At 41.0% G+C, this 20,867-nt stretch overlaps 1 protein-coding gene across 3 annotated transcripts in view; it reads right to left on the bottom strand.

Annotated features, from left to right (window-relative positions):
* Nucleotides 1-5,064: 5,064 nt before the first annotated feature.
* The window catches only part of grik5 (glutamate receptor, ionotropic, kainate 5), a 165,602-nt gene continuing 149,799 nt past the window's right edge, over nucleotides 5,065-20,867 (bottom strand). The window contains exons 15-23 of one of the 3 annotated variants that reach the window (XM_058053106.2): nucleotides 18,812-19,015; nucleotides 17,293-17,406; nucleotides 16,356-16,465; nucleotides 16,100-16,273; nucleotides 14,061-14,226; nucleotides 11,834-12,059; nucleotides 9,367-9,495; nucleotides 7,862-7,983; nucleotides 5,065-7,027 (exon numbers count right to left, since the gene is read on the bottom strand). In XM_058053106.2, coding sequence (XP_057909089.2) covers nucleotides 6,398-7,027; nucleotides 7,862-7,983; nucleotides 9,367-9,495; nucleotides 11,834-12,059; nucleotides 14,061-14,226; nucleotides 16,100-16,273; nucleotides 16,356-16,465; nucleotides 17,293-17,406; nucleotides 18,812-19,015 — 1,875 coding nt within the window. In that variant the 3' untranslated portion in view covers nucleotides 5,065-6,397. The other 2 variants (XM_078790785.1, XM_078790786.1) reach the window with 2 other exon arrangements.

Below are 20,867 nucleotides of genomic sequence, written 5' to 3'. Positions count from 1 at the left end.
ACAATTTCCAACTGAATAGATCTGCTTGATGTAAACCAAGTGGTCACCAACCTTTTTGAACGCGAGATCACTGGTCTTCGCCGTTGAGCCTACACCCCTCCAGCCTCTAGGATATATATACACACACACCTAAAAAAAATATATATACACAATATATTTAAATACATATTGTATATATATTTCAATTATTCATTCATTTTCTACCGCTTTTCCTCACAAGGGTCGCAGGGGTGCTGGAGCCTATCCCAGCTGTCTTTGGGTGAGAGGCGGGGTACACCCTGGACTGGTTGCCAGCCAATCACAGGGCACATATAGACAAACAACCATTCACGCTCACATTCATACCTATGGACAATTTGGAGTGGCCAATTAACCTAGCATGTTTTTGGAATGTGGGAGGAAACCAGAGTACCCGGAAAAAACCCACGCATGAACGAGGAGAACATGCAAACTCCACACAGAGATGGCCGAGGGTGGAATTGAACCCCGGTCTCCTAGCTGTGAGGTCTGCGCGCTAACCACTAGTCCGCCGTGCCGCCCTATATTTCACTTATATATATTTATTTTGTAGAAAGGCTTTGTGTTATTATTGGTTGTTGGCGTCAACATATGAGCCCCTGGGCTGCACTTTGGGAACCCCAATTTTGTTCATCTTTGTCAGAGTCGAAACGTGACAAATGATTGTCAATACTCAGGTTCAATGGTTGCTCTCTGCAAAACATACTGGCACCACTCCATTGTATAAGGCATCATATGCAAAATAGTCTGTTCGGTTGTCAAAATAGTCATACCATGGATGATTCTCTCATTGGATGAATTGATTATTTGAGGTTTATGTAGTTAACATGTTGGCCACACAGTCAGGAGATCTGAAAGATCAGGGTTCAAATCTCTGTTTCCCCGGGTACTCCGGTTTCCTCCCACATTCCAAAAACATGCTAGGTTAATTGGCGACTCCAAAATTGTCCATAGGTATGAATGTGAGTGTGAATGGTTGTTTGTCTATATGTGCCCTCTGATTGGCTGCCCACCAGTCCAGAGTGTACCCCATATCTCTTGCCCAAAGTCAGCTGGGATATGCTAATTTGGAGTCGCCAATTAACCTAACATGTTTTTGGAATGTGGGAGGAAACTGGAGTACTCAAAGAAAACCCACGCACTGGGAGAATCAAACCCATGTTTTCCCGTGTGGCCTACATGCAAACCACTCAACCAATCTTGCACAAATTTTACACACACGTGACTGTCAGTCCCCTAAAGGTCCACCCATCCATTTTCTATATCCTTATTAGGATTACAGGGAAGTGCTGGAGCCTATCCCAGTTGACAAAGAACTGGCTTATTTGGGTTTTCTGTTGTGTTTTTTGTTTTACTTTCAACGGAATGTAGCATTATTGTTTAGTGCAACTCGTTGATATAAAGATCATACAAAAAACATTTGTACATATTTTAGTGTTAGTTTTCTATCATATAAGACGGCACTTGAAATTTGTCTTTGAGGTCGTTTACACAAACTCCAAGAAATGGAGAAACGTGTGTGTGTGTGTGTGTGTGTGTGTGCATGGTAATCATGTCACCCACACGATATCTTCTGACTGCCTCATCAGGAAACACATGTATTGCAAATGTTATTGGGCAAAATGCGCAAGCATTGCTTAAAGTTTTCTAAAAGGCTTTTGCCTTTTGATGGGAGTTTTGCATCGTTTTGAGACTGCTTAAAATGTAAATTGGCTTTCGAAAACGAGTTAATGCAGCACTGGAGAGGTAAGAAACAGATGAGAATCAGCGTCACATTCATAAACTCGAGTGTCAGGAAGTTCAACCAAAGAAGACAAAAACATTGAACATTCAAGTTTCCTCCCCTTTGATTAGAATACGATCAATCAATCCACTTGGAATATCATAGCAACTAATTAAAAGAATGAAACTGTATTCAACACGACCTAACACTAAACCCTTCCATCCGTATTCAAATCCTGAATTTCACCGAAAAACCCATGTTTTCATTGTGAGTGACGCTACAGTATACTGTCGGGGTCTGGACTCTTTCCACGCTCCACTGCACTTTGGGATTCGATTTAACGGCTAATGTTTATGGGCTTGGCGATGGTCACATTGTTAAAAAGGTACTTAGAGGGTTTCAATGTACATTAACGGGTTTAGTGTTAAGGGTGTTGGTGACTCAGGTTAGCGGTTTAGGGAAAAGTGTTACGGTGGTTGGTACTAGCGATTGGATTTTTAAGGTATATTTTATAGATTAGGTAGTTAAAGGCTCAGGGATCAACCTTTAAAGGTCCCTTAATGGACTTCTTAATGACATGGTGATATCTGTCTCTAGAGTCGATTTATGGGGACCAAATGTAAAAAAAAAAAAAGAAGAAGAAGAATCTATCATCTCCCGCTCAAACACTCCCTTTTTGACTTGGCTGCCTTTTCATTACATTATTAAAGAACATAATACCACTGCTAGGAGGCTTCGCTACACATATTAACCCAACTATTAGTCACTTCATCAAATGAGCTAGCCTAGCATGATGTTGCTATTAAAATATGAGTGTAATGTTAGCATAATAGGACGCATAGCTATGCTAGTGTTGTTTGTGTCCTCCTATCATATATATATATATATATATATATATATATATATATATATATATATATATATATGTGTGTGTGTGTGTGTGTGTGTGTAAAGTTACCATGTATATGTTTAAAGGATAAAGTGCATAATTATATTTATTGGCGACACTATAGGAAACAGGTGCGGATAAACTCAGCTCATTAGCATTAAAGTTCATTTAAAAACACCGTGTTCCCAGTCGGGCTTACTAAAAGCGCATTTAAACTGTGTAAATTCCAGCATCAAGGCGACATTTGGACACATTTTCACTACAGCTTTGTTGGACTTACCGTAATATCCGGTATATAAGATGCAACTTTTTCTCAAGCTTTCAATCCCGTAGCTTGTACAGTCACATGGGCAATATCTGGCTTAAAACTACATCTCCCATGATGCTTAGAGTGCAGCTTCAGGAAGTCGTAACATAGACAAGCTAATACTACGTTTTGAAGTCTTACGCAGCCAGCAATATCTGAAACATCTTCTAGTTTTTAAGTTTGATTAAGTGTAGAATAACTCCAGTTTGAGTTTGAACTACTACCAGTGGGTTTTAAAAGGCTGGACAACTCCATGAGGAAGAGCTCTAGCTTTAGCTACATAGCTAATGGCTTGAGGTTGCTTTTGTAAATATCACCTACTTTGGGTGCGTTTGCTGTGATTTACAAGAGTAGCACTGACAACGGTTTGCTAGTTTTGATCCTGCTCGAGTATGAAGTGTCCATTATCTGACTGGAATCTTGGACTGGATGTCCCAACTCTCAAAGAACCACTACCCCCTTCTTAATAGTATCTGAAATACATACAACCATCAATAAAGCCTCATTTTCGGGTGAATCTCCACTCACAACGACAGGTTTCACCGCTAGCACCGTGCGGGGATGAATTGGAACGCCAATATGAATACAATCTTCAAGCTTAAACACTATCAATGCATAAAGTAATCATTCAGACTTACTCATTTGTTGATAAGAGAAAGGAACACCTTGCCTCGCTGTCTACTTCCTGCTGCGATCTCGTCACACTTTGAGGCATTCAGACGCACTCGTAATTTTGAGCGTTAGGCGCTAATTGGCAATTTGGAAATTGACGTGCCACACTTTGGGAACCACTGCCTGAAAGTATACTTTTGGTGACTGTGAGTGAGCCGCTGCATTGTATTGAAGTGGAAAACATATCTTATATATGTATATACATATTTATTTTGTTACTGTACAACAAAGTTGGTTTATAGTATTTTACCAAACAAGGTGCATGAATCTTCTTTAGGAATGTCACAAACAAGAATGGCTAATCAACGATGCACCGGATCCTGGTAACCATAGCAACTCTTTCATGTAGCCAGCTATCTAAAAAAAAAAAAAATCAACTTGAGCGCTAGAGAGAGGGGTGGTGACAAGTCTGTTGAATCATCAGGCCTTGCATTGTCCAAAGCTAAAACCTCTGCGGTGCATTGATCGGTTGGGGTGTGTAACGTTAACAATGCAATTAAAAGATTCTGGGAAAAATGTGTGTCCTCTCCATCTATTCATCAGTATGCTCGTCGATGCGCTCGATCCTGGCAGTGGTCCCCAGTCGGCGAGGGGAGTAATTAGGCAATCAAAAGCTCGAGACAGTATTGACGAGGCTGTGTTGAGTCTATCGTTCTGGCACCCAGCCTCTCTGTGCTGGACGGCCAAGTTAAAACGGCGAGATGAAAACAAAACAAACAACAACAAAAAAAAGCTTACTGGCGCGTTAACAAACCTCTTTAAAAAGATGCCCAGAATTAACAGGCAGACAGATCTAATCATGGAAGCAGTTCCTTTTGTATCTCCCTTTTGACTCAGATGTCAGGTCCTTCTGCTTTTGATACATAGTACATACCACATACATAAAAGAGACATGTGTCAAAACATGCACCCAAACATGGGTACTGTGTTAAGTTGGATCGACTTGACAATCCTCACACAGCTATAAAATATTTACTGTAACTTTATGGTTTACGGTTTAGATGAAGCACCAAAAAAATTGTTATGCACCTTTAAGGGACTGACAAGCACGTGTGTACAATTTGAACAAGATTGGTTGAAAAGTATGGCCGCCAATGAACTTCGCAACTTTTAAGACTGATTGACCATCTGTCGGCTGCACGGTGTACAAGTGGTTAGCACGCTGGCCTCACAGCTAGGACACCCGAGTTCAATTCCACCCTTGACCATCTCTGTGTAGTTTGCATGTTCTTCCCCTGTGCATGCGTGGGTTTCCTCCCACATTCCAAAAACATGCTAGTTTAATTGCCGACTCCAAATTGTCCATAGGTATGAATGTGAGTGTGAATGGTTGTTTGTCTATATGTGCCCTGTGATTGGCTGGCGACAAGTCCAGGGTGTACTCTGCCTCTCGTCCGAAGACAGCTGGGATAGGCTCCATATTGTATTAATGTACAATTATTTATTATATTATTATTCTGTTTTATGGTTATCATCACACATTCTCAGTAATACCCAGTTTTGTTTTTCCAAAATGTTGTTTTGGATACATGACTAAATCAGTGGCATAGAAAATGGATGCAACAAAATCATTGTAGTTTCTGTTGTCAACTTCTCCCATATCTGTGTTAAATCACCTTTCTAATATCTGACATTTCTGTTGGTCAACTCAGGAGTACCCCAAGGCTCTGTTTTAGGTCCATTGTTGTTTTTCTTGTGATGTATTTTATTACGATTAACTCAATATGCACCCACATTCCAAAAACATGCTAGGTTAATTGGTGACTCCAAATTGTCCATAGGTATGAATGTGAGTGTGAATGGTTGTTTGTCTATATATGCCCTGTGATTGGCTGGCGACCTGTCCAGGGTGTACCCCGCCTCTCGCCCTTTCCAGCACCCCCCGTGACCCTCATGAGGATAAGCAGTAAAAAATGAATGAATGAGCATCTGTCTGATGATTATGAAACTTTATGAAACTATCTGTATTGCATCTACAGTATGCTAGCATGTCTTCCAAAGCACAACATGTACTAGTTGTCCTGATTTCTGTACCTCTCCTAGCCTTTTCCCTCCTCTCTACTCTGCTCTGTCGGAGTCAAGGCGGAAAAAGACAGGAAGCAAGCAGGATAATGAGGGACATTCATTTTACATTTCAAAGCCTTGTGCTCCTGATCTCCGGCACCTTTTTTGTGTCTTTTAACATTAATAGGAGACTGCTGAGTTCTGCTCACTTTGAACACACTTGTTAAATACACACACACACACACACACACACACTTACACACATACAGGATGCAAACTCTGCTACTGTTTGAATTGTGTGTCAGCCATTCATCCTTCCAGCAGCTGGGACATAACAGGGAGGGACACAAAACTCTCCAACAAATTATCCCAAGTCATGTCATTTTTCGTCATAATCCAGCGTTTTTGTCACAAGAAAGGCTTTTTTTTTTTTATTGAACGCCCACTTCGAACAAATGGTAACAAAACCAGACAACAAATGAATAAAACAACATTTAATCATCCTCAAGAAGTCTTACGGGTACAACACGTTCTTCGACAGCAGGATCTTCCTGGTGGTGTCCGTGGAAGAAAAGCCTCAATGAGAGAAGGGAAAAGAAAGAAGCACTTCCGTCAGTTGGGTCCAAAGCGCATGCTAGCAGCCTTTGCTGTTTCTGCAGGCTTCGACAGGTTTGAGTTGTTTTTTCCTTTAAAGGTAATAATCACATTTTGTATCCGCTTGTTATTGTCTGCGTTCCCTCACGTTTTTTTGGGATCAAGCAGTTTCTCCGTAAGTAACTTCCCCTCAGGCCTGGTCCCCCAGCAGGTCTGTTTTGTTGAGGTTCTGTGGAGGAGGAATGGGGCGGACCGTGTGAGGCGGGGGGCTGTGCAGCCGCCTGGGGCTGGGCCCGCCACCACCCTCGCTGTCCGTGTTGGAGGAGGACGGAGGAGGGGGAGGTGGCAGCCGGGGCAGGGGCGCCGACGAGGGCGGTATCCTCGTCGTGGCCGATCCTAAAGTGCCGTCTGATCTCAGGCTCTGGATCCTGCGGCACTCCTGGCAGATCCTCACGTGGGTACAACTGCGAGTGGGCAGCATCACCGGAGCGGGTGCCTGCGGTGGAGGGGTGGCGTTGGCACTCAGAGGATCATCAAGGAGCCGTTGGGGACCGGGCCCCAAATCAGGGAGTGCTGCTCCTCCAGTACCACCTCCTCCTCCAGCTCCGCCTGTGAGGGGACCGGCTCCACTGTAGAGTTTTCCATTACTCAAGCGCATCTCCCGGACGAGACGCAAAGGTCGGGGGGCTCCCAGAGCGATGCGGTTCGGGTGACGCAACGCCACCGAGCTGCTGAGGGGCCGACGCCGACGCAAGCGGGAGCTCTTCTTACAGGAGACGGCGTTTCGGAACTCTGTGATCATCTCCTGACAGACAGACACCTGAAGTTGGGGGGCGGGGTGAAGGGGGGGAGAAGAAGGGAAAGGGGGGCGCCACAGACAAAGAGTAGGCAAGGCAAGCGGAACAAGACAAAAAGCAAGGAAAACCAAACAGAAAAAGGATTGACGCATTTACGGCATGGTGAACGAAAACAGGGTGCAGGAGCAGCGAAGGGGGGCCGTTGGGGATGAGGAGGTGACGGGGGGAAATGGAGAGTATCCAAAGAGCAGAGAGAGTTATTACAATCCAAAGACAAACACTAAATGTCGTTTAGTTCATCATGGCGACATGGACACGCTCAAGCAAGGCTAGCATCATCCTCATCATCATCATCATCATCATCATCTCAGCACACAACAACAACTACACGCTCATGTCCAAATGAAAAAGTCATGTGCTCACATAAACAGAAACAGTACTCTTTGTCGGAAAACAGACACTGATGGACAGCGAGAGACAGGGGAGGGGGACGCACAGTGAAATGGGGGGGAGAAGGAGAAGTAATCCAAAGATGGCAACGAGAAATACCAGCGTACATGTGAGGCATGTAAAAGAAGATACACGGTGACGTTTAATGCCAGGTCACACTACTGCAATACGCAAGCAAATATTGACACTTGACAATATTGCTTATATATCTGTACCGTCACAAACACTACGCTAAAAAAAAACAAAAGGACATGCTCAAGTTCACATCAACTGAAAATACAGTCACACGCACACACATAGCGGCATAGACGCACAACACGATAAAAAAAAAAAAAAAAAAGAAGTTGGCAGGAGGAACCTACTGGGGTGTGTCTGCGGGTTCGGCGAGGGCAGGTATGGGGGCATACCTCATCGGTCTCAGCGGAGCGACGCGTGGACCACACAAACTCCATGATGGCCACAAAAACGGCGATGATGAGGCCGCAGATGAGCACCACAAAGATGCCACCGATGTTCTCCATGCCCAAACCTTGGTAGATAAACAAATGTTAATCACGCTGAATTGTCCACTGTGGAACTAGAGGAACACCTCAGAAGAGTAGATGACATTTAGGGGGAGTAAGTTATGCTAAGTGGCCCATAAAACTGTATCATAATGAGCTGAGTCCAATAAATCTCCAGTTATTAACCATCTGTGACTAAATTATGGCATTTGTGGAGTAGATTTAGAGTTTTAGGTCCGCACTGAAATGAAAAACATGAAAAAATACCCAATTCCTTCTTTTTTAATTGAAGTCAAAATATTAGCCAAAACTATGAGAATAACATCATTCATTCATTTTCTACCGCTTTTCCTCATGAGGGTCGCGGGGGTGCTGGAGCCTATCCCAGCTGTCTTTGGGCGAGAGGTGGGGTACACCCTGGACTGGTCGCCAGCCAATCACAGGGCACATATAGACAAACAACCATTCACACTCATATTCATACCTATGGACAATTTATATATATTTTTAATTTATATATTTCTCCTCTCTTGTAGAGAAGTATTGGATGACATTTTTAGGTAATTAGTTACTTTTATTATTATTTTAGCTGTTTGAAGATGAACTATATCAGCAAGTTTAAGTATTTGTGATTTTAGAAATAAGGAGTTAGTATGTTCTCTGTAGGCGGCATTATGAATTATCCTTACTGACCTTTTTTGCAGTACATTTAGCGAGTTAAGATTGCTTTTATAGTTATTACCCCATATATTTAAGTAAGATATGGTAGAACCAGAGAGCAGTAAAGAGTGTGAATTGATTTCTGATTGAGAACAAATTTTTGCTTTGTTCAATATTGAAATATTTCTGGCAATACTTATTGGCACAAAGGAGAGTTTCTATCATCATTTATTCCTTCATTTATTCCTTCTTTTTCAATTGAAGTCAAAATATTAGCCAAAACTATGAGAATAACATCATTCATTCATTCATTTTCTATCGCTTTTCCTCATGAGGGTCGCGGGGGTGCTGGAGCCTATCCCAGCTGTCTTCGGGCGAGAGGCGGGGTACACCCTGGACTGGTCGCCAGCCAATCACAGGGCACATATAGACAAACAACCATTCACACTCATACCTATGGACAATTTGGAGTCGCCAATTAACCTAGCATGTTTTTGGAATGTGGGAGGAAACCGGAGTACCCGGAGAAAATCCACGCATGCACATGCAAACTCTACACAGAGATGGCCGAGGGTGGAATTGAACCCTGGTCTCCTAGCTGTGAGGTCTGCGTGCTAACCACACGACCGCCGTGCCGCCAGAATAACATCATAACATTCATTGGAGTATTCTTGTACTGATGAGAGTCCTCCAAAAGAATATTAACTTCATGCCTGAGGATGGAAGATAATAATCATCGCTGGACTAACCTTTGGCACGGTGGTCCTCCTCTTTAGGACACTGTCCTCCTTCCCACCACCTCCTCTTGAGTATCTCCAGTCGGTTGTTCTCCTGCAGCTGGAGGATAGCCAGCGTGATCTCGTCTCTGAACGGAGAGCCTGGTCAGGAGCCAGGATAAGATGAGAGGACAGAGGAAGAGGACAGATTAAGAGTAAGATTACAGCCAGATTAAAGCAGATGTCAGGAAACGTGGACTCACAACTGAATTACATCAACGTCATCATAAATCCATGTGTTATTTTTGTCTTTAGAACGGTACTAAGGAGTTCAACTAGGCCAAATATGGTATCGTCTTCCTTCACTTTGACTCATTTACAACTGTAATTCACCAACTCCTCCACTAGGTAGCGCAACTAGACACACTAATTGTCCACTCATTCATGCTGAACTGAGAAATATGCAGAAGAAAAATACACTTCTCTGCATATCCTATGCATTTAATTATATAAATGTATGTTGTTTTAACATACATTTTTACTAATAAAAGGGGTACACTCAGGACTGGTCGCCAGCCAATCACAGGGCACATATAGACAAACAACCATTCACACTCACATTCATACCTATGGACAATTTGGAAGCGCCAATGAACCTAACATGCAGAACATGCAAATTCCACACAGAGATGCCCAAACGGAGATTCGAACATGCTACATGTTAACCACTCGCCCACCGTGTTAAATATTTTCCTTATTATTTCATTTAATTTTTGTATTTAATGTGTACTTTACGCCCTGTCATTGGCTGGCGACCAGTCCAGGGTGTACCCCGCCTCTCGCCCGAAGACAGCTGGGATAGGCTCCAGCACCCCTCGTAGGATAAGCGGTAGAAAATGAATGAATGAATGAATGTATACTTTACTGTTTGAAAATATATTTTCTTAAAGGGGAACCGCACTTTAAAAAAAAAATTCCCTTCTTTCACAATCCTTAAACACAAATTTCTCTCCCTTTTTCTGTGCATTCTAGCATGAGAACACAAGTAAATATGAGCTGGCTAACAACATAAGTCATGGGAAATACCTATTTTGTTCAAGGGGAACCGCACTTTTTTTAAAATTTTTGCCCGTCTTTCACAATTCTTATGAACACATATTTCTCTCCCTTTTTTCTGTGCATTCTAGCGTGAGAAAACAAGTTAATATGAGCTAGCTAACAACATAAGTCATGGGAAATACCCATTTTGTTTAAGGGAAACCGCACTTTATTTTTTTAAATTTTTGCCTGTCTTTCACAATCCTTATGAACACATATTTCTCTCCCTTTTTCTGTGCATTCTAGGGGGCGAAAACAAAGTTAATATGAGCTAGCTAACAACATAAGTAATGGGAGATACCTATTTTTAAATAAAGCGCTCACAAAAAAACCTTAAAAAACAAACGCTAACGCTTCCATTTAGATAACTGACTTGTATATTAACCAAGCTAAAGTGATATTATATTTAGCAGCTAACATGAAAAACTATATTTATCTAGCGGACCAACACGACGCCTCGCTAAGCGCTCGCCTCAGCGTCATTCACAGACAAATGAGTGGACACCTAGCTCTCAATTTCGCTACAAAAACTCAACAAGCCCACCTATTGTGCTGGAAGACACAGCCATCCCAATGAGAGTGGACATCGTAAGTGTTGTCGCTGTTGTTATTGTCAACAGAATTAGCATAAGTATGTGTATCACTGCAAAGAAGTTTCGGTAGTGTTTTAAATCATCAAAATATGTCCAGATACTGCAACTATTACATGTTAACATCAGTGTACATGTTAATGCATGATCACAGCATGTACTATTTTAGTATTTTAGTACTTTTTTTTTAGAGGGCTTCATAGTCAAAATAGATGTATCCCAATGACGTAATTAGCTAGCTCATATTAAGTCATTTTTATGTTATAATACACAGAAATACATGACTTTAAATTAAGATTCCCCCTTTTTTAAGTGCCACTTTCTGAGGCACTATGAGGAGAATGGCTTTAAAAGTGGAATGAATGAGAGCCATTGTGAAAAATCACATTTTATTCTAACATTTATGGCAAAAACACCCTTGTTAGGGTTTCTCATAAAGTAGAAAAGAAATATAATGGTGGTGTTCTGTGCCAAGAAAAAGCAACTGAGGGGAAAACATTTTTTTAGTCATTCGGGCTGCCTGAATCGTTTAGTATTAGTGGACATATTGTACCCGAGTAATGGTACACTTTGTTAGTACAAGTACAGGATCTTTGTGTTCTTTTCATTCAGTTACAGTGTGACGCTGCCTCGGAGAAAAAGCAATTACCTGCGTGTTTATCTGCTCAGACACTTTACAATCCTTTAGACAGGATAATAAATTGTCTGTTTCAAATGTCTAATTAAAAAGTGTCGATTCAGGGTAATTGAGCAGGTGTCTCCGCATTGATGAAAATGAGAGATAATACGCTTTTTCACTGTGGTAAGGTTACCTAGCGGCATGCCGATGCCGTATCCTTTGGTGTCCAGCAGGCCTCCTATCTGCGTGAGGTTGCAGTTGAGGCCGCGGTGGTACTCGTTCATGGTGCTCTCCATCAGGAAGGCGTACTTGGAGTTCACCACACGGGCGATGCCCTCCTCGGTGCTCTTCACAAACACGCTGGGCTGCTTGGAGTACATGTAGTTCCACATACGCTGGTACGTCTGGTAGCGGGAATTCTGCACAACAAATCAATAACAGTAAAAAAACACTTTACTTATGCTTTACTTATTATGAGTAGTATAGTATTTATTATGCCTGATATTGGGAGTATTACCTACTGTATTATTGGAGAAAAGTTTCCTTTTTCTCCCTCAATTTTTTCACAGATTCCTTTTTCCAATTGTACTAAAATTGTACTATTTTTTAAAGTTAAAAATGAATTATTCAAAAAAGAAAAATCATTTTAAAAATAATTATATATATATATTTTTTCAAGTTAAGAATTATTCAAAAAAGAAAAATAATAATAAATATATAAATATATATTTATTTATTATATTTATTTATAATTTATTTATTTAATATATAATATATAGTTTTTGTAATTATTTTTCTTTTTTGAGTAATTAATTCTTAACTAAAATATATATATATATAATTTTTTAAATCATTTTTCTATTTTGAATAATTAATTCTTAAAAATAATCCAAAACTAAGAAATACATGTGAATAAATAAATACATGAATATGACTAAATGGCTAAATACATGTTCAAATATAGTATATATTTATATATTTGTATATATTTATATATAATGTGTGTATAAAGTGTTTATATGTTAGTATATATTTATTGGATTTTTTTCCCCCTACATTGAAGTGAATAATTTTTTCGACTACATTTTCTCATTTATTTCAATGTTTTGCACGTGTTATTATTGTTAATACAATAAATAATTTGTTTAACAATACTATGTAATCTAATTCATTCCCATTTCAACCCTTACGATGGTGAAAAGCGGCGTGTCATCATGCACTGATATCTATGTCCACAATATGAATCTCACTTCAGTCATCATTGTTCACTTCTACGACACGGGCAACTAAATAGCTAGTCATATTGCTAGTTTTATTGTGAGTCAACAGCTAGCTAACTCTAATCATATGAAACATCTCTCCACAGCACAAACAATATAAATAATGCATAAATAAGAAATAAAGAGCAGCTGCATGAACTAATACATTGCCATGAAATGAATACTTGCCAAAATATGAATATAAAAATAAAAATTAATTAGGAGAAAAGATGAAAAATTAATTCTGTAATTATTCTTATCTATAAATTAATGTATTCCCTCTTTTTTTTATTAATCCATTATTTAATTTTAGCACAGAAATCCCACGATGGCTTATGCCTGATTATTGCTCTTTTTATCTTTCTTATCATTTTATTTCCTGTGATTTCTGCACATTCCCTTAATGTTTACAAACCCTTCAACAGCAAATGAAACCAGCGATTTCACCGTGCGCCGTAAAAGTACAACGATGGCAGGCGTCAAATGAAGCCTTGTGAATCTCCAAAACAGAGAAAAGACGTGAGGGAGATGATAATTAAAAATAAAAAAAAAATAGATGCATGGCAGTTGAGACGAGGGAGACAATCCAGTGTGAATAATGACAAGGGGAGAATTCCATCAGTGGGGGGAAGAAAATGAACTGAGAAGAAGACGTTATTCGCTTCTTGGTGATGTATCATCTGTGCTGCAGGCGTGGGGTAAACCCGCACACAGGAGGTGGTTGAGCACTTAGAGGAAAAACATGGCGGAATTGATTGTCTGCAGTGCACAATTACATTTATTATCTGCGTGAGGGAAAAGGCCAACAAAAGTGTGTATTGTTTAGCTTATATTTGGAGCCACACCAGGAGAATACAAACACTGGCACACTCACAAATAAACACTCACCTACTCACAATCCCATATGTAAACACACCTACACACACACATGGTAGTCGTGCAAACACAGATGCCAACACAGATGCCCGCGAACGCTCTTGTAAGCAAACAAAGGCAGTCGAGCCCTTAAATGCACACGGCAGCTTTGAGATAAAGAGCAGACAAGCGGATGCTTACAGTGCAAACATTAAGACACAAACGTCAGACTGCATTAGGCTACAGATTTAGTGCTTGGGCGTCTAAAAGCATGCAAACAAACAAACAGTCATGGAGAAGCCGTACCATGAAGAACGTCATGGTGCTCCCTCCGTGGATGGTCCCGTACTCAATGTTGGTCTGGTCGGCCAAGTCGTCTGGGGACTCGATGGGAACCTCCATTCTCTGCACGGTCAGGAAGGCGGCAAGGTTGGCCGTGTAGGACGAGATGATAATAAGGGTGAACGCCCACCTGTAGCATTAAAGGAGGAAGACGCATCCATTTCAGGACTAGGAAATTTCCCCTCGAAATGTTGCAACAGTAATATATGCTCGTAAATACACAGGACTTGATAGAAAGTCTCCTTTGTGACAAAAAATATTGCCAGAAATATTTAATAGTGCCAGAAATATTTCAATATTGAACAAAGCAAAAATCGGAAATCACTCCACACTCTTTATTGCTCTCTGGTTCTACCATATCTTACTTATTGTGTGGAAATATGGGGTAATAACTATAAAAGCAATCTTCACTCGCTAAATGTACTGGAAAAAAGGTCAGTAAGGATAATTCATAATGCAGAGAACATACTAACTCCTTATTTCTAAAATCACAAATACTTAAACTTGCTGATATAGTTCATCTTCAAACAGCTAAAATAATGCATAAGGCTAAAAATAACCAATTACCTAAAAATGTCATCCAATATTTCTCTACAAGGGAGGAGAAATATATATATATAAATATATATATATATCTATATATATATATATAAATTGTCCATAGGTATGAATGTGAGTGTGAATGGTTGTTTGTCTATATGTGCCCTGTGATTGGCTGGTGACCAGTCCAGGGTGTACCCTGCTTCTCGCTTGAAGACAGCTGGGATAGGCTCCAGCACCCCCCGTGACCCTCGTGAGGAAAAGCGGTAGAAAATGAATTAAATTGTCAATAGGTATAAATGTGAGTGTGAATGGTTGTTTGTCTATATGTGCCCTGTGATTGAGGATAAGCGGTAGAAAATGAATGAATGAATGAATAAATGAAATAGCCTTTGCCACACACCTTAAAATAAGCTCACCTAACTTTTTTTTTACAGACATGGGAGGCTTGGAAGTTTGATAATTTAGCTTTGTTTTCACAAATAGGCTAACCTAGCATAATGCTGCTGTTAAAATGTGAGTGTAATTAGCACTGTAACACATACTAGCTATGCTAGCGTTGCTAATAATTGTGCCATCCTGTCCCATAAAGTGCATAATAGTACTTGTTGGAGAAGCACCGTTCATTAACATTAAAGCTACAGATATAGAAACAGTGTGTTGCCAGTAGGGTTTACTAAAAGCACTTTTAAACTGTCTAGATTCCAGCACCTTAAAATAAGCTCGTCCAACTCTTTTTACAGACACGGGAGCTTGGAAGTTTGATAATTTAGCTTTGTTTTCACAAATAGGCTAACCTAGCATGATGCTGCTGTTAAAATGTGAGTGTAATTTAGTACTGTAACACATAGTAGCTAGCGTTGCTAATGATTGTGCCATCCTCTCCCATAAAGTGCATAATAGTACTTGTTGGAGAAGCGCCGTTCATTAGCATTAAAGCTACAGATATAGAAACAGTATGTTGCCAGTCGGGCTTACTAAACGCACTTTTAAACTGTCTAGATTCCAGCACCTTAAAATAAGCTCGTCCAAGCTTGGAAGTTTGATAATTTAGCTTTGTTTTCACAAATAGGCTAACCTAGCATGATGCTGCTGTTAAAATGTGAGTGTAATTTAGCACTGTAACCCATCGCTATGCTAATGTTACTAATGATTGTGCCATCCTCTCCCATAAAGTGCATAATAGTACTTGTTGGAGAAGCGCCGTTCATTAGCATTAAAGCTACAGATATAGAAACAGTGTGTTGCCAGTCGGGCTTACCAAAAGCTCTTTTAAACTGTCTAGATTCCATCATCAAGGCTCAACATCATAGGAGAAACTTGGGATGAGTGTTTATTGGTTAGCAAGCAAGCTATTTGGTGGTTTGACAGCTTTACATGGCAGCTTGCATTTACCTTATAATGTGCACTACCGCCACCTACAGGACTGGAATGCCATGACATTGGATTTTCATTGGACTTACCACACTCCACTGACACATCGGGTGGACAAGGCTCTGGGCATGATCTCGGATCCCTGCTGCATGAAGCCGCCAACTGGGAACCATAAGCTGTTACCCAGTGTGTACTGGTTCTCCAGCATGTCCCTGCGCTCCCGCAGACACGGGTGAGGGTTATACCACTCATAGGGGCTCAGCCTGGGACAGAGAACAAGAGTCATGTCACATAAGTGAGTCATGTTTGTGTGATGTCAATGAGTGATATCATGCAGCAAGAGACCTTGCAGCCAGGAAGAGCACGCAGCTCACAGCCAGGTAGGCCAGCAGCATGAAGAGCCACACAGCCGGGGAGAAAGGATCCAGGAAGGAGAAGTAACCTGGTTTACGACCCTGGTTGCAGACAAAGGGTGAAGGGGGGGTTCTGTTATGCACTCTTCGACAACTGCTATTTAGCAATGTAAAGCTGCACGACAACATGGCGGACGAGTGGTTAACGCGCAGGCAACACAGCTTGGAGACCCGAGTTCAATTCCACCCTGTGTGGAGTTTGCATGTTCTCCCCGGGTTTTCTCCGGTTACTCCGGTTTCCTCCCACATTCCAAAAACATGCTAGGTTAATTGGCGACTCCAAATTGTCTGCGTTGTGTTTCTTCTTCTTATCTTTGCAGAGGTCATTGGGAGAGAACCAAAAGGCCAGGAGGGTCTTAGGTATTTACGGTCATTTACCCAGGAGGCAATAAGGATAATGGGGTGAAGGAGGAAGTATCTGGTCCAGGGAACGGGATCCTGGTCCATCCCCCACACATACCCCCAACTCCACCCCATCTAAGGAGATCTACAAAAAGCGCTGGGATGCAAGAATCGAGGCTGACTTTCCTTCTTATCGTCGGGAGGCTGCAGGCGGACATTTGGAAGAGAAACTCAGCCCAGGATCCTGTGTTTTTGTGATTTTATTCTGTCTGACCAATTTTACAATACATGATGTTAACTTTTACTAGTGTGTGAGTTTTATTCCTTCTCATAAGTGGAGATTAACGAATACGCTAGGGGAGATGAAATTTACTTAAACAATTGGTCTTGGAGGCCTTAATTCAGTTGAGGAGAATTTCTTCTACAACACTATGTAGAAAAACAACTCTTTTGGACAAAGAAGTCATAAACTGTAGGAAAAAAAACCAAACTCCAATAGCATCCTGTCCAAAACTCTACTTGCTCACCAAATGGACCCTGTACAAGATGCTGATTCCCAGGGTCATGAAGGGTTTGGAGAAGTCGATAACTTTCTCCCTCTCTGACGTGATGGTGAAACCTGCCACCGCCAGGTCTGCTTTCTGTGGGATGGGACAGAAATAGATAAGTACGGAGGATGGGTGGATAATAGTGGATGGGAATAAAAAAAAATAAAAGACAAGTGGTGAGGTAGGTGCAAAAATAAAGCCACTTGATGCAGCAGCAGCGTTGCATGAGAGCTGTGATGGTGTTGGAAAAGACAAAGAGAGACATTTTTGCAAAAACACACAGCTTCTCTCCCTGTGTGTGGAGTATCCATCAACTAAATGAGGCTAATTGCAAGGAAGCACAGCCTGCCAGGTCTTTACACCTGTGTCACCCCTTATGTGTGTGTGTGGTGCCCCCCCCCTTCCGTCTCCTCCATTAGATCCTAATTGATGAACATGGGCCACTAATTAGAGCCAAGTGATCAGGCAAAAAGAGGGGCAGAGAAAAAGCATGAAGAGCCAGGGGGGGGGGTGCACACAGGGTGTTATAGTCTGGTAATTGAAGTGTACCGTATGGTGATTAAGAAGAAAGAGAAGGGGAGGGGCGTCATTAGCCAGCCCCCACCAATAAGTGTCAGTCAAATGCACCCTTGGCCTGGACCAGTACCCACGCAAGCAGGACAATTTGGGGGACTATTAAGTCAGTAGCCACGTTTACATGAGAAGTTTTTTCTTTCCGAATAGAATCTTTCCGAGGCGGCACAGCTAGGAGACCAGGGTTCAATTCCACCCACGGTCATCTCTGTGTTTCCGGTTTCCTCCCACATTCCAAAAACATGCTAGGTTAATTGGTGACTCCAAATTGTCCATAGGTATGAATGTGAGTGTGAATGGTTGTTTGTCTATATGTGCCCTGTGATTGGCTGGCGACCAGTCCAGGGTGTATCCCACTTCTCACCCGAAGACAGCTGGGATAGGCTCCAGCACCCCCGCGACCCTCGTGAGGATAAGCGGTAGGAATGAATGAATGAATCTTTCCGAATGACTTTTCCGAAAACAATGGTATACATGGAAAGGAATATTCCAATCTCTTGTCTACATGCGCCACTATAATCAACCAGAATAGTCAATGGGGCATGCCCAGTAAAACGTAAACATCAACATCAAGTGATACCAGCTTCCCCGAGTTTTTCCTTCACTTGTTGGAATAACTCCGTATTGCCAGTTTTTCATTCTTCCAGTCTTGAAATTTAGTTTGGATCAAAAACAAACTTTCCGCAGCAGTCCAGTGCTGATTGCTCTCCTCTATTTTTAAAACTGAAGAACGTCTTGAGCTGCATGTTACGTCATATCTGAGCATGCGCTGAAAGAATGCACCCGAGTTAAATGAAATTAAAATAAACAAACAACAACAACAACAGACCATTTGTAATGGCTTTTTTTGTCTATGGAAAAATGTATTGAAAATGCAAACAAATCAAGTATACACTGTACAGTTGATTATTTAAGGAGAACTCACCCTGTTGATCAGTTCTCCCACCATGCCCGTCCAGGAGCCATTGGGCTCGGGGGCGCCGTAGAGCCCGTCGTCCACCAGCTTGATCCTGAAGGAGAACTTGAGAATGTCGGCCAGCTCCCTCAGCATATCCACACAGAACCCCTCGTACTGGTCATTGCCTTGGAAGTCCTGGTAGTTGTCTTTGCGCATCACGTAAGGGTTTTCCTGTTCACAACAAGACGAGATTTCATCCAACTGTCAACCATTCACACTCACATTCATACCTATGGACAATTTGGAGTCGCCAATTAACCTAGCATGTTTTTGGAATGTGGGAGGAAACCGGAGTACCCAGAGAAAACCCACACATGCACGGGGAGAACATGCAAACTCCACACAGAGATGGCGGAGGATGGAATCGAACTCAGGTCTCCTAGCTGTGACATCTATGTGCTAACCACTCACCCACTGTGCAGCCCTTCTTTAGCATATTTCATAGGAAAAAGGATATCAACATATTTTCTACAAGAGCACATTTCTTACTAACATCTACAAATTTTGTTATTTTACTACTGGTCCTATGTCATGTTGGGTTGCCAGATATTAGGACAACAATGTTGACTTGTTTTATATATACTGCTGTGAATTGGTTGTTGTAGAGTATATCGGTTTCATTTGAATAGTATTGTCCCATAAGAAGATGCAGTAAACTGCAATACAGAAGCTTTCTGAAATATGACTCTCTTTTGTGAGATGCTTTATGTTTGACTGAGCCTTGACTAAAATAATTTAGAATGTCTTTAAAATGAATCCTTTGAGTTCAAAATGTTCCTTGAAATATCAAATCCCGCCGGCTCGCCGTGTTGACGACCAAAAGCAATCTCCTACTGCGCCCACCGATTCTTATGAGTGCGAAAGTTGTGAAAGATTGATGTTGCCTTTTAAAAAAGGCAACCCATTGCCGCACAGTGTGGCAGCATTATATTGTGCTAATATGGTACACACCATTTTTTGTGCAGCTAGTTGATGTCATTCAAATGTAACAAAGCACCCCCCCCCCGGTTAATGATATTTCTTTAGAGTGAATTTAACATTACATTTTACAATCTACTGTTGACTTCTATGCTCTTTGTTGTCTGCATCACATCAAACTCCTATGGGCTTGTTTTTCTCTCTCCAGAAAGAAAAAAAAAAAGTTGTTTTGAATGACTGGCGCTTCCATGGCTTATCCCTGTTTAGACTTCCACATGGGAACAGTTTTAAGTAATCCTCCAGAGACAGAAAGAAGCTCAACACATTGCCAGTCTCTTCTAAATAGATATTTTTTTGTAGATCTGACCTAAAAAAAAAAAAAAAGAGGAGAAGTTCTATCCAGGATAACAAATGGTGCACACACTGCACATTTCAAGAAAGTAAAAAGATCCCATTTTAAGAAACAGTTTTTCCTAAAAAGTAAAAATATCTCAGCTAACTTTCTCAATGTAAAACATGCATGTTAGGTTAATGGGAGACTGTAAACATTGTCCATTGGTGTGACTGGTTCTTTGACTATAGCAGTCCTCAAATAGTGGGGCGGGGCGGGGCGGGGCGCCCCCCCCCCCTCCTTCAGGGGGGTCGCAAGAAGCTTTAGTTTCTGAAATTTTCCAAAAATTTCTCTCCCTTAGGGGACACATGACAAAAAATAATGGAGAAGCACTGGTCTATGGGAAAACCTTTGTTAATAAATAATAATCGTAAATCTACAATACAATACTACAAAACTACTGTATTGTAATTATTATAATGAGTACAATTATGATTATTATGATTATTATGTTATTATGATTATTATGATTGTTATGATTGTTATGGTTATTGTGATTATTGTGATTATTGTGATTGCTGTGATTGCTATGATTATTGTGATCATTGTGGTTATTGTGATTATTATGATGATGATTATTATTTTATTAGTAATAATAATAATAGGATGATGATTATTATTATTATTACAATCATTGTGATATTATGATCACTATGATTATTATGGTTGTTGTTGTTGTTATTAAGATGATTAATTTGCCAATTCCAAGTTAAC

This window comes from Doryrhamphus excisus, linkage group LG5 (assembly GCF_037039965.1).
Source record: "Doryrhamphus excisus strain RoL-2023G ecotype Guam linkage group LG5, RoL_Dexc_Guam_v1.1, whole genome shotgun sequence".
In the NCBI taxonomy this organism is placed as follows: domain Eukaryota; kingdom Metazoa; phylum Chordata; class Actinopteri; order Syngnathiformes; family Syngnathidae; genus Doryrhamphus; species Doryrhamphus excisus.
The sequence above is the reverse complement of the archived record's forward strand: the minus strand, read 5'-3'. Positions and strand labels throughout refer to the sequence as shown.